Consider the following 14,809-nt stretch of genomic DNA (forward strand, 5'->3'; position numbering starts at 1 on the left):
GCCTTTAGCAGCCACGTATGCTGTTTTGTTTAGGGAAAATTGAAACTGTCATAAGCCATGGGGATGGTGCCCTTAGCCGTAACCTAAAGATGTTATTCTGAATGAAAACAAGAAACCAGTTGCAAACTCCATAAAAAATAGCAGTAGATTTAATTAAACCTTTCAGCCCTGGAGTAACAGGGCAGGGTAAGCCCTGAAGGCAGGGTTCTTCCAACCCCACTACTGAGAGGCCTCCTGGAAAAGAGGAGCACCCCTGCATGTCCCTGAGGTTGGCAAACGGAGAGTATTCAGCATCAAAGGCAAAGTCAAGTCTGCTGCTCTACTCATCAACATCACCCTGTTGTTTAGTCTCTGTTTTGTACCAAGGAGGTTTCCCTTTGAGCCCATATGTCAGTCTCATCCACCTTGTATGACACTGAGGCGGCTAAACCTCAAGTAGTTCATCACAGGCAAAGGTTAAAAAGTCCATAACAAAATGTTTTTAGTTCATCTTTTTGTGAGATACCYCTGCCAGGTAGGGATGCTGGTAGCTTTGTAAGCGTGGCTTGCTGTGCACGGGGATGTTGGTGGCAATACAGCTATATTCTTTCTCTTTGCTTTCCCAGGCCATTATGTATACGTGTCTGTGTGTATGCACTTAGATGCATCTGTTTGGTATTGCTTTCTCCAGAGCTGTGAAGCAATATATCCAGAGTATCAGCCATAGGAGGGAATAAAGCACAACAGCAGTGGGTCCTTAATATGTATTGCATAAACAGTGATTATATTTTAGACTGATTGTTGTTAATAACAAACCTTTTAAAATATGTTCTCACCACATTTTGGATAGCATTTAGTGTATTTTAGTTTTATTTTAGTAGTTATTTTCTTTCCAAATTAATAGGGCATTTTCTTTCCAAATTAATCTCAATTTCCTTGAGGTTTAATGATAGGAAAGGGTCTCTGCAGTTCTGTCACGGTGGCCTGGAAAGGCAGCCTCACCTGCCTCCTTGTGTGTCAGCATCCCGCTGCCTGTTGCAGTATCTCAGTGCCCGTTGATCATCATGCCAGGTCTTTTCCAGCACTGTGGCTCTAATGGCTCCTGCTCTGCTGCTTTTGTGTCCTGGATGTTGTGTTGCACCATCCGCTCCCCTTCTCCAAACATCAAGCAGGATCTTGGACATCATGCTGTGTTCTGCTAGCCCTCTGCCAAGGAGACAGAAAGAATAATGTGCTGGAGAATGGCACTCCAGTGTGTTAAATGGAAACAATGGACTCGTGCTTCTACAGACAAGAGTCATTCTGAGTGTGAATTGAGCTCTGGGGGACGCTGCAGGAGGGGACAGTGAGAGAGGCCTTTGTGTCGCCTGGCTGTGCAGCTTGTGCAAGCACAGATATTCATTGCACAAGAGATGGCTGCAACTTTTTCAGCCCACACAGAGTCTCTTTGTGCCAGCCGAGTCTCCTCTAGGCTGCTTTATAAAAAGTATATGTAGATATACAGAAATCTGATAATAGATCCCTTGTTACCAATAATGAACAAGTGGAAAGGAGAAGAGTAAAYCTTCCTATCTTATGACAACAGAGAGGGAAAAGGACCAAATTCCAAGTGTAACTTGCAACAGTTTTCTTAAGAGAAATTATGTGATTCTTATTTTTTTCGTTACTGTCGTCAGGAGTATGGAGCCCCCTTTTCTGTAGCACTCTGCAGACACTCGCAGTTTCTTGCTGTTTCTAAATTCCTGAGAAGGTGGCTGCCCACATGGCAGACAAAAATAACGTGTGGTTCACATGTTCACGCACATGTGCCGGGTGATCTTGCATCTGACTYGGTTTCAGCTAATACCATTTGGTTTCTGTTAATTTTCTCATCTTTTTTAAAAAGTGCAATGTCATTGTGCAAGGAGGGAAGAATCACGCACATTATTTAGTATTGCTATTACCAGGGCCTTCCTGGATTGAAATGGTAAGGGTCTCAAGGAAATTTTGAGGCAGATTTTGTTAGTCTGTYCTGTTACCAGGTTCCTCCGTTGGAGTAAAGGGAGAGATGGGCAGTGACTGACAATTTGGTGTGAGTAAGCCTGGATGGGCAGCAAGACAGGTGTGTGTGTGTGGATTGTTTTTCTCAAATTAAGCTTTTTTTTTTTGCATAGAAGATAATAATGGATCATTCTGCCTCTTCAGAAACAGGAGGGTGGGAGGATTACTGAGACTTGTTTGAATAATTATTGGGATTTAACCAGTTTTCTGCTAAAAACAGAAACATGAAGAACCTATTTCAAAATTGCTTCAGAAAACCCAATAAAAATCACCCAATAATTTTGGAAGATTCTCTGGAATAGTAATAATAAACACTGTACATTAAATCCTGTTCTCCTTGTCTGTATGTGCTCCTTCACGCTTTGTAGCTGGAGGAGTAGGCGGAACTCGTGATACTCTGTCATCTTTTGGAGACAGTGCTTTAGGGATGCGATGATAAGACCAAGGCGCTCATTTGATGTGCTTGTCTTGGCRGCACTTAGTGGTCTGCTGGCACATTTTAAGTCTAGGGCATTGAGGCTTTATTACTTTGCTGTATGAAAGCCCTCTGTACTTCAGGACTAGTCTAAAAATAAGATTAATCACCAGAGGATATATTTCATAGGGCTTGAGCTTCATGATTCTTCAAATATTTAATAATATTTGATACATACAACAAAGGTGGTGATCCAGAAACGAAAAGCTGGTCACGTCATTGCCAGTCTTCTCTGTTATGGCCTGATTGAAAGATCTGCCTAAGTTTAATATTTTATAATGCTCTTTCTCTCTTTTTTTTTTTTTTTTTTTTTTCCCTATATAAAAGAGCAACAGAGGAATAACAGCTGCCCATCCTGTGAAGAAACAGTCCTCTGCTTGTGACTCATTGCAGGGACTGCCTGTGCGAGAGGAAAACAGTTCATTGTCAGTTGTCTCATTTAAGCCTAAACCCCATGCTTTGGCCCGGGCTTCTTTCAGGTCATTCCCCTTCTCTTTTCAAACCTGAGCCTCACTATAACTCCTGCTGCCTCCTGCAATGTGGAGCTACAGGTTTTCCCTCGTGCGTGTGAATCTGCTGCAGATCAACGAGGAGTGGATGAGGAAGAGGAAGAGGGTTACACTCCAACTGCACGTTCCTCTTTCCTGCAGGCTGTTGTGTGTAGCAGGACCCTCACTCGGCAGGATGTGATAGAGGCTTGATTGCATTTATAAAGGAGGTGTCCTAAGAGGTCGGAAATTCCTTTTCCTGGGAACCAGGATCTCTGGCAGTGCAAGTAGACTGTATGTTACCTGCTATCAAGCGGAGTAGTTTTGCTTTCCTGCAGCTTTCTTCCTCCTGAGACTGACAGCTTGACGCATGTGAATGTGTGAGCTGTGCTGTAGTCATTCACACCTACCCATATGTGTGACCTGGAAGCTGAGAACACAAAATTAGGTTGCTTGGATCTTCGGAACACTTGCCTACTAAATTTAAGGCAGCACCCAGCCGTTCAGATTAATTTTCTGTTGCCAAAAAGTAGAAAACCTGCTTTAATCAATGACTTCATTTGGCTTCACTTCAGAGATAAGTGATAYAACCAGTGGCCCCTTTGGCTTTCAGCCTACATCTTTGTGCAGTATAGAACAGATGCTGAAATTAGGTGCTTTTCTTGGGGCTTGGGGAAGCTTTAGAAGATAAGGCTCCATTTTGAGAAGAACARCGAGCTCTGCCATTTAGCTTCATAATTTCATCCTCATCCTTTTTTGAAAGTTTCAGGGATAGAATGCCGGATCTCCCAGAGGTCCTACAGGCTGTAGAAATCCCCCAAAGCCTTTAATGCCTCTCGCTCCATTYGGCCCCAGCTGCACAGCGTTTACTGGTGGCTCAACAGACATTTGGAGGCTCTGCAGACTGTGCATGTGTTGCCTGAACACCGTGGACATCCCTCGGCTTTCATTCATAATAATAGGTCTGGGACATGGCGCACCTTTAATGTTTTAGTCCCAGCTCTGTACATCTTCAGGGAAAACTTTTATTTTTCCTTTTTTCAGTGTTTAAGGTAAAGTTAAACTCGCCCAACACATAGGAGTATTTTGAAATACCATTCGTTTTAACTTTTTAGTTGCTTTGAAACTATAAAATACTTAAAATAATTGTGCATTTTTTTTAACCTCAAAAGGGGATATATAAATGCTGCTTTCCATTGTTCTTATTTTGTAGTCTGTTTACTTGTATGTTTGAGGATTATGGATAGGACACACTTTGGGAGGAAATTGTTGTAATCTCAAATGGAGATTTTCCTTTTTAAGGGCGAATAAGTTCCTTTACAACAAAAGGATCCTCTCTGAATGGTACTGCTTGAATTTTTCAGATTAAGAGCAATTCTGGGAAAAGCTGCTGATTAGATCAGAAGGATGCAAGTTTTCTGTTGCTGACTCTGCTGTTGATTTCCCTATCTGTAAGATGACATTAATGATCTTTACTAATGAGCATTGATAATTTAGTGGAGCACTGTACCAAAGATGCTGGGTAGAAGTAGCTACAGAAGTATGTAGTGTTATAGTGGTAACAGGTAATTTAATTTAATGTCGGCAGGTTCTTTAGACTGAAAGTAATGACTAGTTGGACTGTGATGGCAGATCAATTCTGCCATGGTCACAGGCAGTCCAATTAGCCATTCAGGAAGCTTGATCACTAACAGCCTGATCTCTGCTGTGTGCAGTTGTTATCTGTATGGCTAATGTTTATGATAGAGGGGTTATGGCCAAGTTGGGGACACAAGGGATAGGTCTTCTCGAGAGAGCAGCTGGTTGCTAACAGGTCTCCGTGTTTCAGAGATGAGCGGAACCAGTCGATCATCGTAAGCGGCGAATCCGGGGCAGGAAAGACGGTCTCTGCCAAGTATGCCATGAGGTACTTCGCCACGGTGAGCGGATCTGCCAGYGAAGCCAATGTCGAGGAGAAAGTCTTGGCTTCCAACCCCATCATGGAGGTAAGAGAGCGAATGCGTTAACTCGTTAAGCAAAATGAATTTGCAGTTATTATYCTGGGGCTAGGACAAGCATTCAATAAAGAGAATAATTCTTAAATTTTAAGTATCAAAGGCTCTAGACTTAATATTTTTAAAACTTGATCATTTTTGTCGACTATCCAAGAAGTCCCTTACATGTTGCATTGTGTAGAATTTGATGGAAGTTAGAGAGGAGAGGTAGAGAGCAAGAGGTAATGTTTTCAGTGCTGTTAATGTATTTCACATAATAAAGTAGTTCTTATATGAATATTCCTTTAAATCTATTCAGCTTTGTAACTCTGGTAGTTTCAAAACTGCTGAGAGAGTGAATGTGCAGAAAGATGTGTGTGTAACATTGGAAACAGAATTACAGCAGGATTCTGTATTGCCTGGAACCGCCTTGCGCAACGCAGGGTGGGTAGACTTTATTTTGAGGGGAAGAGGGATGTTGAGTAAAGCAGCTGTTCAGTTTTAGGAAATGTGATTGGGGAAGATRGATTGGGGAAGCAGAGCTACACATGACTTGTTTCAGAGGAAAAAAAAAGACGGAAGACGTAACTTTGCAATAATTATTTAGAATGTAGTGTTACAGCCCCAGAGGGAGCTTTGAACCTCACTGTAACCAAGGCCAGGAGCCACCGACTTGGGAGCMGAAATGCTGGCAGTAGACTCTAAGATAAGCACCTGCTGTTCCCTGTTGCTTCAGGATCCTTTTTCCTTCGGGAAGCTGTGGAGACATTTTAATTCAGCTCTCGTGGCCAAGCCCGGAACACTCTCCAGCTTGTCTGAATTGCTTGTTAGCTGGGTTTCGTGTTCCTGCCTACCTATGCAGATGGAAGTTGGAGCTGACGTTGAGGAACTGTATTGAAAAGTGATTTGCCACAGAGAAGCAGTCGTGGGGGAAGTCCTTGTGAGAAATAGCTYGGTTCTGTAGAGGTGCACATAGTGCTTACCCTAAAGAAAATGCTCAGGACAATTAATGTGTTGCTCGATGTTTAGCATCTGTATGCAATAGAGTCCAGTTTTCCTTCTACAAATACAGAAACAGTCMAAGTCCTAAAGCATGTATTTATATATTGCCTCATTTATTTTTTATCACATTGTATAGCTATACAAATTGTAAAGCTTATTATATTTACTCTGGTAAGCAATCCATATGCTACCTTAAACCATTCTGKTTTTTATACGTGCAAGCTTACTGCTTTGGAATAGGCCTTTCTGAAGTAATAATGCATTTCTCACAATATTATAATATTACGTTGCTACCTGCAGCAAAATGCATCACAGTAGCAATAGCTTTAAACCATCTGAATGCAGATTGAATATGTTCACTATGAAAGAATTCCATATTCCTAGAACTGCGAAGATGCAATTTGTGCTTAYAAATTTTACAGCTCGCCTGTTAACCACTTGGACATCTGCTTGGCCAGGCTTATGGGCTATGACTGTGATGCAGTGCTCAGAAAACCTAATTCCAGCTTGCTACGTGCTCCCCARGTTCCCTGGTCTTTTGTTTGTGCATCCGAAATACTGATGTTTCAGCATTGATATTTGGCTTCRCTTGTTTTTCCCAAACTTCATTTCAGAATGGATGGATTGGGATGGATGCCCRAACAAGAAAACTGAATGGTGGGACTCCTAAAAGCAGTGAAGGGCTTTAAGTTGCAGGGAGTTGAGGTCATCCTCAAGCAGCAGCCCTCCTTTGCCCTTGGCATCTCAGGACTGTATGCCTGACTGTTTTGAAACCAGGACAAAATTAATATTGCTTAATGCTTGTAAGCCATGCAAATGAATAAGCAAGCATTGCCATTTCTGAAAGTTATTTAACCACTTTGTAATTCTTTTTTCTCAGTCTATTGGAAATGCCAAAACCACAAGGAATGACAACAGTAGTCGCTTTGGGAAATACATTGAAATTGGTTTTGATAAGAGATACCGAATTATTGGTGCTAACATGAGAACTTACCTCCTGGAAAAATCAAGAGTGGTGTTTCAGGTAATACTGGCACAATCTTCCCTACTGTGTGTTTGTGTGACTGTGCTGAAAGACTTGCTGCCTGGTGGTATTAAMTATCTCTCCTGGGATTGTGATAATGTCTTATGTGTGGTGTGGTTCATGTAGGGAGTGGGGGGAAGAAGGAAAAACAAGTCAGAATTATTCATGATTGTAAAAATCTCTATAAAAAGGCTGCATATTTAAACATGAAATAATTTGGTGCAATACTGATAAGAGTTTGTGCATACCATAGTGCTATAGAATAGGGCCTCAAACGCAGCAGGAAGGAGCTCTCTGTTGTGGTTTGTAAAGCTAATGTCTTAGCGTCCTTTAAACCTCCTGTTAAAACCTGCCACTATCACAATAATTACAAATCACTCTTAACAGCCATTATTTACGTAAATAAGAGAATGTAATTTCTTTGAACTTGCTTAATCAGCAACCTTTTTGCCTCCTGTGCTTCATCACCGTATTTGAGTGCCCTGTGGTCTAGAGCTTAGTAAAAATGTTCTTAACTGTAGATAGGAGTGCCAGCAGCTATAACAATGAGGACACTGTATAGGGCTGATACAGAGATTTTTGGTGTATAGTTTAACTGAGTCTTGTTTGTTTTTATGACACTTATGCTTTATGACACTTTAGAGTGGTTAAATTCAGAATTAYGGTGTTAATTATGAAGTTCATCCTTTTGTGTTATGCCTGTCCTCCATTTTAAAATGCCAGTTTTGTCTTGGCAGAAAAGATACTCCCTTCTCTAGCTCACTAGAAATGCTCACGCAAATGATTAGTTATTTTTGGAAACTGAAAAGCTTCTGAGTATGATCATTTCATCCAGCTATAGATTCCAGATCTATATTTAATAGTAGTCACATTTCTGAAACGGGAAATTGTCCTTTTTTTTAATTAAAAAGGCTGCATGCCTCTTGCTTTTGAAAATGTATTAAATTGATCAAGAAGGAAGTGGATGTTTCCGGTACATCTTACATTGTAAAATATAATCAATTCCTTTCTTTTTAAAGGCAGAAGAGGAGAGAAATTACCACATCTTCTACCAGCTCTGTGCCTCTGCAGCATTACCTGAATTTAAAACTCTACGATTAGGTATAAAATTCACATTCACTGTATTGTGTAATCGGTATGTACRAAGTATTATCTCCAAGCTTTCTRAGCCATAGAGCTAAAAGAAGAATTGCTGGCTTTTAAATTATAAACTTTTTAACCTTCATACACTAAAATATATTGAAAATAACGAAAACAGCAGATTTCAGACATTCTAGTTTGTAAATAAACCAAAGGTAATAGATTTGATATGTCAACATTACACTGTAATTGTAATCCTTAGGATTAACTGTGTACTGGATTTTGGTGTCATTTTCCTGTGAYGAGGGTAGAATTCTGTTCTCTTGGTCCTCTAAAACTTTTTTTTCCTGTGGCTGCAACTCTCAGAAAAATTTAACATTTCTGGTATGAGCAACTGAAAAGTTTATAGAGTATTTTGCACTTGCACACTTTTATTTGTGCAGCTGCCGATAATTATTTTACCATCTGGGGTGGCCTGGTAATCACAAGTTGGATGAGTGAAATTTTTCATTTTTAAACAAAAAAAAAGCTAATATTTTGGTAAGTATTTCCCATTTAAGAGGAACTGGCACTCTAAAGCAAAGGCATTTTGGTGACTTTGGGACAGGCAGTGTTCGTATCAGTTTCAATTCAATTTCATACAAAATTCAGTGCTTTTCCTTATGCTTTTAAAAGATAATTTCCAACTATATATCAATGCTGGTTTCTGAAATACTTGTTCTGTTTTTTACATGTTTCCCTACTCTTTTATACCATCTAGGCACATTTAGGATTCACGTCTGCTGACACAGGAAAGAAAGGAACTGGTGTAGTTGTAACTCAGGAAGTCGTGTGGCAGGCTCCTCTTTTAGCTTTCCTGAAACCCTAGTAGATCAGCAGAAAAAGAGGTGGTTAATGCAGCCGAATGACAACCATAGCCGTAGGAAATGCTCCCTTCACCCAATGCCCAGAGGAATTAAAGCTCTCACAGTGAAGCCCAGTTCTATCCCCAGATTGGTGTGAAGATACCAGTTCTCYAGTCAGGTCTTCCCAGATGGAATTGATAATCATCCAGCTAAACCGTTAGGTTCATAAATTAGAGGCAAAAAGAAATCAGGTGCAAAATAGATATTAAACGCCCCCAAATTTTAATGCAGTAATGTGTAATCGATAATAATGTCTTCCATATCCTCGCAAAGGACTGTTAAACTCATCTCTGCATTTACTCCTTGGCTTGGAGAATAATTGTTTCCATGTGATTATTCCATAAGTGTGGAAGTGTGAAATGTGGTTGGGTGGAGAACGTGCTTAAGGGTCTATCACAAGRAACAGATTTAGGAGCAATTCGCTACATCTAGAAAAAAAATCTTCAGAATAGGTAGGATCCTGTGAGTCAGAGATAAAAATACACTGAGATATTTGAAGTTATGGATTCTGCCACTTAGTCATTATAAAGCTTTACACAGACATGCTTACAATGAGGTAAATTTCTACATTTGTGTGTGTAGAGTGTGTTTGTGTGTGTGTACATTGTGTGTGTAAGAGGGGTTTTTTTTGTATTTCAGGGAATGCAAATTATTTTCACTATACGAAGCAAGGTGGAAGCCCCGTGATTGATGGTGTTGATGATGCTAAGGAAATGGTAAACACCAGGCAGGCCTGCACTTTGCTAGGTAACCTGTTAAACATCATCATATCCCAAATTTGATGTCCTAACAAGTGCTTTCAGCTTGGTTATGTTGGTTTTCTTCATATTCTGCTTTGCTAAAGAAACAGGAGAATTTGAATAACTTTAGGACCAAGATACATTTATTTATTGCCTTTAAAAGGTTTTTGAATTGCAGTGGAATCACATATCTGGAGCAGGAGTAGGATGCATTATATGAGCATAAATAAGTGCTGGGTTCCCTTTTGTGCAGTTGATACAGTGGTGAAGGTCACTGAGAAAGCACTTTGAAACAGCGAATTAAATAGTTCATTTTTTTAATGGATCTTTTTACATCTGGCTGTAAAAAGTTAAGAAGCACTTTGAAATACCGGTTTCTTTGCAGAAACACATGCTGGTAACAGTTTTTTTGCAGACTGCACAATACACRTGCAGTGGAAGTCTGGACGTGTGGCAGACAGTCTAGTGAATGACAATGCCCCGTGCACTCCCTTGCCACGAACGTCGGGGCTCTCTGCGTCGCCCCCGTGCTGGCGCTGACCGTCCTGATCGGGGGCGTGTGTCGCATCAGCCGTGGAGAGTATGGAGGCTCTTCCAGAGCAGCCTGTGAAGGGCTGTACAACTGCAGGAGCATTGACAGAGAATTCAGTGGGGCAGCTGCTTCAATCTGACGTGCCAGGCTTTGCTGTGGGAATGGTAATGTAACTAAGGTGTCTGGCAGGTTATGTAATGTCAGGCCATGCGCAGTGCATCCAGCTGCTCTTAACAAGATAATTGCTTCTCCGGAAGGACACATCCATCGTCGTGGCTCCTTGTGCTTTTTGATCCCCATTCTRTTCTCAGCTGAAGGGTGGCAATTCAGCACTGCACCTCAAGGTGCACGCCCCACCTCCCCAAAACGAGTCCAGTACAATTCCTATTGGAATTCCTTGTGTGTCTCATTACTCTGTGTTCATTTCTCCCTTTCCTGTGTTTTTTCTTTCAAGTAAAATTACTCTATTGACTGATGATTTAGTTTTGTGATGGTGATTTTGGATTTGGAGATCTTGAAAACCCTMCTGGATGCCATCCTGTGCTCCAGGTGTCCCTGTTGGAGCAGGGGATTGGACTAGGTGATCTCTAGAGGTCCCTTCCAACCTCAACCATTGTGTGATTTTTCTCTCTCTTTCTAATAACATTTTTCATCAGCTGCAGCTCTTGGTTCTTTACTTCTCTGAGTGAAGATTCCAAACATTTTATTCATCCTCTTTCAGGGATCAGTGATTCCTACCAGATGGGAATTTTTCGAATCCTTGCTGGTATCCTTCACCTGGGAAACGTGGAGTTTGCTTCTCGGGATGCTGACAGCTGCACTATTCCTGTGAGTAGTAAATGAGCTCAAGGGTCTGGTTTCTACTATCACAGTTCTGTTTTCGGTTCAGCTGCAGGAGCAGGGACCTCTGGCAAAAGAAAGAGTAACAATGTGAAGACACAAGCAATGTGACTCCTAATTTGATAACACGTGCACTGTTCTCTTTGCACATGGATTCAACTTCTTCCGGTTTAGATCCTTTTCACAGACTCTGCATATTGTAACTGTGACTCTTAATTTCTATCCAATGGTAATTGCTCTGCCCTAGAAGATTCTCCTGGGCAGGTTAGCTTTGAAGTCCTGGACAGATGTATAGATATTTATATTCCTGCATACATAGTTTCCTTGCCTGCAGTAAATAGTTTGCAGGCTAAGCTGTTTTATGTTAAGTGCCATACTGACACAAATAACTGCAAATTAGACATTTCTCAAAGCTCTCCAAGGTGTCTAGAGGAGAATATAGGATACACCGAAAAACAATGATTCATGTAACTCTTAAGTGTGTCATGGTTTTATCAGACCTTTCTTACCTCTCCGGAGGTCAGCAGTGGGAAATCCCTGAAAAACAGTCAGTGAGGACCGAAGATTTTTACTGGAGCTCGTATTCTGGAGATSAGAGGGAAAAAGGGATCTGGCTTGTTTTCTTCTTGTTACTCTTCTCTTGGACTTCCAAGTGACCGGTTTCTCATTTTGCCTTTCCCTGAATGTTACTGAATGGACCATTCCGCCTTCATCTTTCTCTCTCTTGTCACACCTTAACAGCATTTCAAGGTTGGTTTCTCAAGCATCTGCAGAACGGTTTGTGGAGCTGAAACAACAAGTTTTCCTTCAGGCCGCAGCTGATGCAGCTGCCTCATCTGTCAATATATTAATTTCTGAGGCCAGAATGCCAAAGCCCTTCCATACCTCTTTGTTCTAAACTTGGTGATGGGCCATTATGTGTAGATCCCAGCCATGGATGTATATGAGTAGAGAGGGCAACTCGGGCTTTTAATTCCATGCTGTCCTCAGCACACAACTGCTGTCTTGCCCTTGTCATCTCCATTCTCTTTATTCAAAACTTAAGCAAGTGGTTATCAGAATTCAAAATACAAAGCCTGTCCTTGCAAGATTAGATGATTCATTTYTGTGAAGCTTGTGGATACCCTGTGTGGGGCTTTTGGGTGAACACAAATATAGTAAAATGCCTTTGGGGAAACTGTGATCCAGTAATTTACCCAAGTGATATAAATATGAGAAGTGGATAAGGAACTTGCTACATTTTGAGGGAAGAAGAGCTGATAAAGTATGCAGGTGCTGCTTACCATTAGATCACTTCTGGCAGGCAGTTCTTCTGACTGCGTGATTGCACGTGCGCTGTTGGTAGCGCTGTTTCAGGAACTAACAAATTTGTTTTTATTAGCCCAAACACGAACCCCTCACCATCTTCTGTGACCTCATGGGTGTGGAGTACGAAGAGATGGCCCACTGGCTTTGCCATCGGAAGCTCGCCACCGCCACTGAAACCTACATCAAGCCCATTTCTAAGCTGCACGCCATCAATGCCAGGGATGCCCTTGCCAAACACATCTACGCCAATCTTTTTAACTGGATTGTAGATCATGTGAACAAAGCCCTTCATTCTGCTGTAAAACAGCATTCGTTCATTGGAGTGTTGGACATTTATGGGTGAGTCTTTATGCCACAGTATAATTATCTCACTGCAGAGTGTCTTTATCATGCAGTGTTGTGTGGATTAAACCAAAAATGTTAGCAGCTACTTATCCCAGTTTAAAGAAGTAGGTGTTTATTTTGACATCAATCCAAGATCTCTGTCTTGGGTTTCAGGTTGACATTTACAGTTGGATTTTTTTTTGCTCTATATATTGCACTGGGGGAATTACAATAGAATTGTAATCTCAGGGTTCCCCCAGGGATGCAGTTTCAGAGAGGGCAGAAGTAATTAATGTGCCTCCAGCAGCACCCATCCCTCTGTGTTCCTCCTCTCCTCCAGCAGACAGAAGAGCGAGCAGCTCTGAATTGCCTCTTGTACTACATTTTCCTATTTGCCTGTTTCATTGCTTAGTATACCTGGAATAACTTATAAATTTGGAGAGAAGAACTTTAAAATTATAGGGTCTTTTTTTTTCACAGCACTAGTAATTTTGAATATTTGTATTTTTTAGATTTGAAACATTTGAGATCAACAGCTTTGAGCAGTTCTGTATCAACTATGCCAATGAAAAACTGCAGCAACAGTTCAATATGGTAAGTAGGAAATTACTGGCATTTCCTTTCCCCTCTCCTCTCACCACGGTCCATTCTGCTAATTGAGTCCCCAGTGGCTAAGATGAATTCCTTCAGTCTATTAAGCAGCTGTCCTGGCCATGGACTTTGGGAGAGTGGGGAAAGATTGACTATCTCCTAGAAATAGATTGTATGACTAACTGCTACTCTGGGTCTATTTGAAATTCTGATCACAGTAGCAATTATAAGACAGAAGCAGTGCTTTGCAATTAAGACCCTGAGATTGCCTGTCAATGAGAGTACTATGTGGATGAATGTGGAGTTAGTTGTGTCTTTATAACCTCCAGTGAGAACCTCTTCAGTGACCGCAGTGAGCAGAAATACCCWGCTGGGAATCTGCCACTTCCATTTCCCTCTGCTGGTGCAACCAGCTTTATTTTGTGAGGCTTTACAGCCACCTCTTAAAGTTGATTACTGTCATGCAGTTAAGAGACATCTTCCTCATTCAGAGAGATCACAGTTCCTTTTCTGTCTCTCCCCAGGCTTAGTGATGTTTGTAATKACATATCTTACCTGCAGAATGAAGATCCGAGTTATTTATGCCAGCTCCGTTGCTAGGCTCCACTGCAGAACTGAAATAGCTTTGAACTATATTTACAAATGCACCTCAGTGGTGGTGCATATGTGCAGAATTGGATCATCCCAAACAGCTGTTAATCCCAGCAGCAGAGATACCTGATGGAAGCTTTGTCAGAACTGAAGCTGAGCTTTCCAGCTCCAGAAAGTGCCTTCTATATTTATAGTCCTACAGATGGTTTCAGCTCTCCATGCTAGATTTCATAACTGGTAATTACCAGGATTTTCTGAGATTTCTCAGTTCTGTAACAAAAACTCTCTAACTGTGAGCGTTGTAAGGGTGAACCCTTGAGTAACGATCCTTCTGCCCGTGTTCTCCCCTGTCTCATGTCGTTGCTCTCAGCCCTCATTTCACAAAGCRGAGGGCAAAGGGGCTTGTGTTTTGTAGATACTGTGATTTCCTAGTAAGCTACCAAAGCACTGCACTTGTCGACATGTTCCTGTCTGACTGATCTCTGCTACCAGCAGGGAGGCTGGCGGTTGAAGGCTCTTCAGGAGAGGGCTCTCACTAGCCCTKCTTGGACCAGCTGGGCTCCTGGAGAACCGCATTCGGCGTTCCTGACCCCTCGCTTTTTCCTCTCTCTCTCTCTCTCTTATCTAGAGGGACCTTGTCTCTCTATCTGTGGAGGCTTTTGGCGCAGGGGAAAAAAAAGATTAAAAAAATGCAAGCCAAATGTCTGGAGACATTTTTTTTTTAATGCATAATTGCTATTTTCTTTACTGTAAGGATATAGTTTTATGTTTTCTTTTAGGATTTACAAAGCTTGGATATGACTTGTCCATAAAATTTTATCATTTACTTTCCTGTCAGGAATTAACTCAGCATGTAATGCAGCTGTTAAGTGACTAGCGTGTGGGATGAGTCCCAAGAGCTCTCTCAGGGAGTGCTA

General features: G+C 41.4%; 1 protein-coding gene across 2 annotated transcripts in view; it reads left to right on the plus strand.

The window, feature by feature from the left end:
• The window catches only part of MYO5A (myosin VA), a 71,760-nt gene that overhangs the window by 15,048 nt on the left and 41,903 nt on the right, over positions 1-14,809 (plus strand). For both annotated transcript variants that reach the window (XM_026045797.1, XM_026045798.1), the window contains exons 4-10: positions 4,811-4,967; positions 6,838-6,981; positions 8,001-8,082; positions 9,606-9,713; positions 10,960-11,066; positions 12,460-12,725; positions 13,223-13,304. In XM_026045797.1, coding sequence (XP_025901582.1) covers positions 4,811-4,967; positions 6,838-6,981; positions 8,001-8,082; positions 9,606-9,713; positions 10,960-11,066; positions 12,460-12,725; positions 13,223-13,304 — 946 coding nt within the window. The remainder of the gene's footprint in view (positions 1-4,810; positions 4,968-6,837; positions 6,982-8,000; positions 8,083-9,605; positions 9,714-10,959; positions 11,067-12,459; positions 12,726-13,222; positions 13,305-14,809) is intronic.

This window comes from Nothoprocta perdicaria, unplaced genomic scaffold (genome assembly GCF_003342845.1).
Source record: "Nothoprocta perdicaria isolate Ctin4 unplaced genomic scaffold, notPer1 scaffold_41, whole genome shotgun sequence".
Classification (NCBI taxonomy): domain Eukaryota; kingdom Metazoa; phylum Chordata; class Aves; order Tinamiformes; family Tinamidae; genus Nothoprocta; species Nothoprocta perdicaria.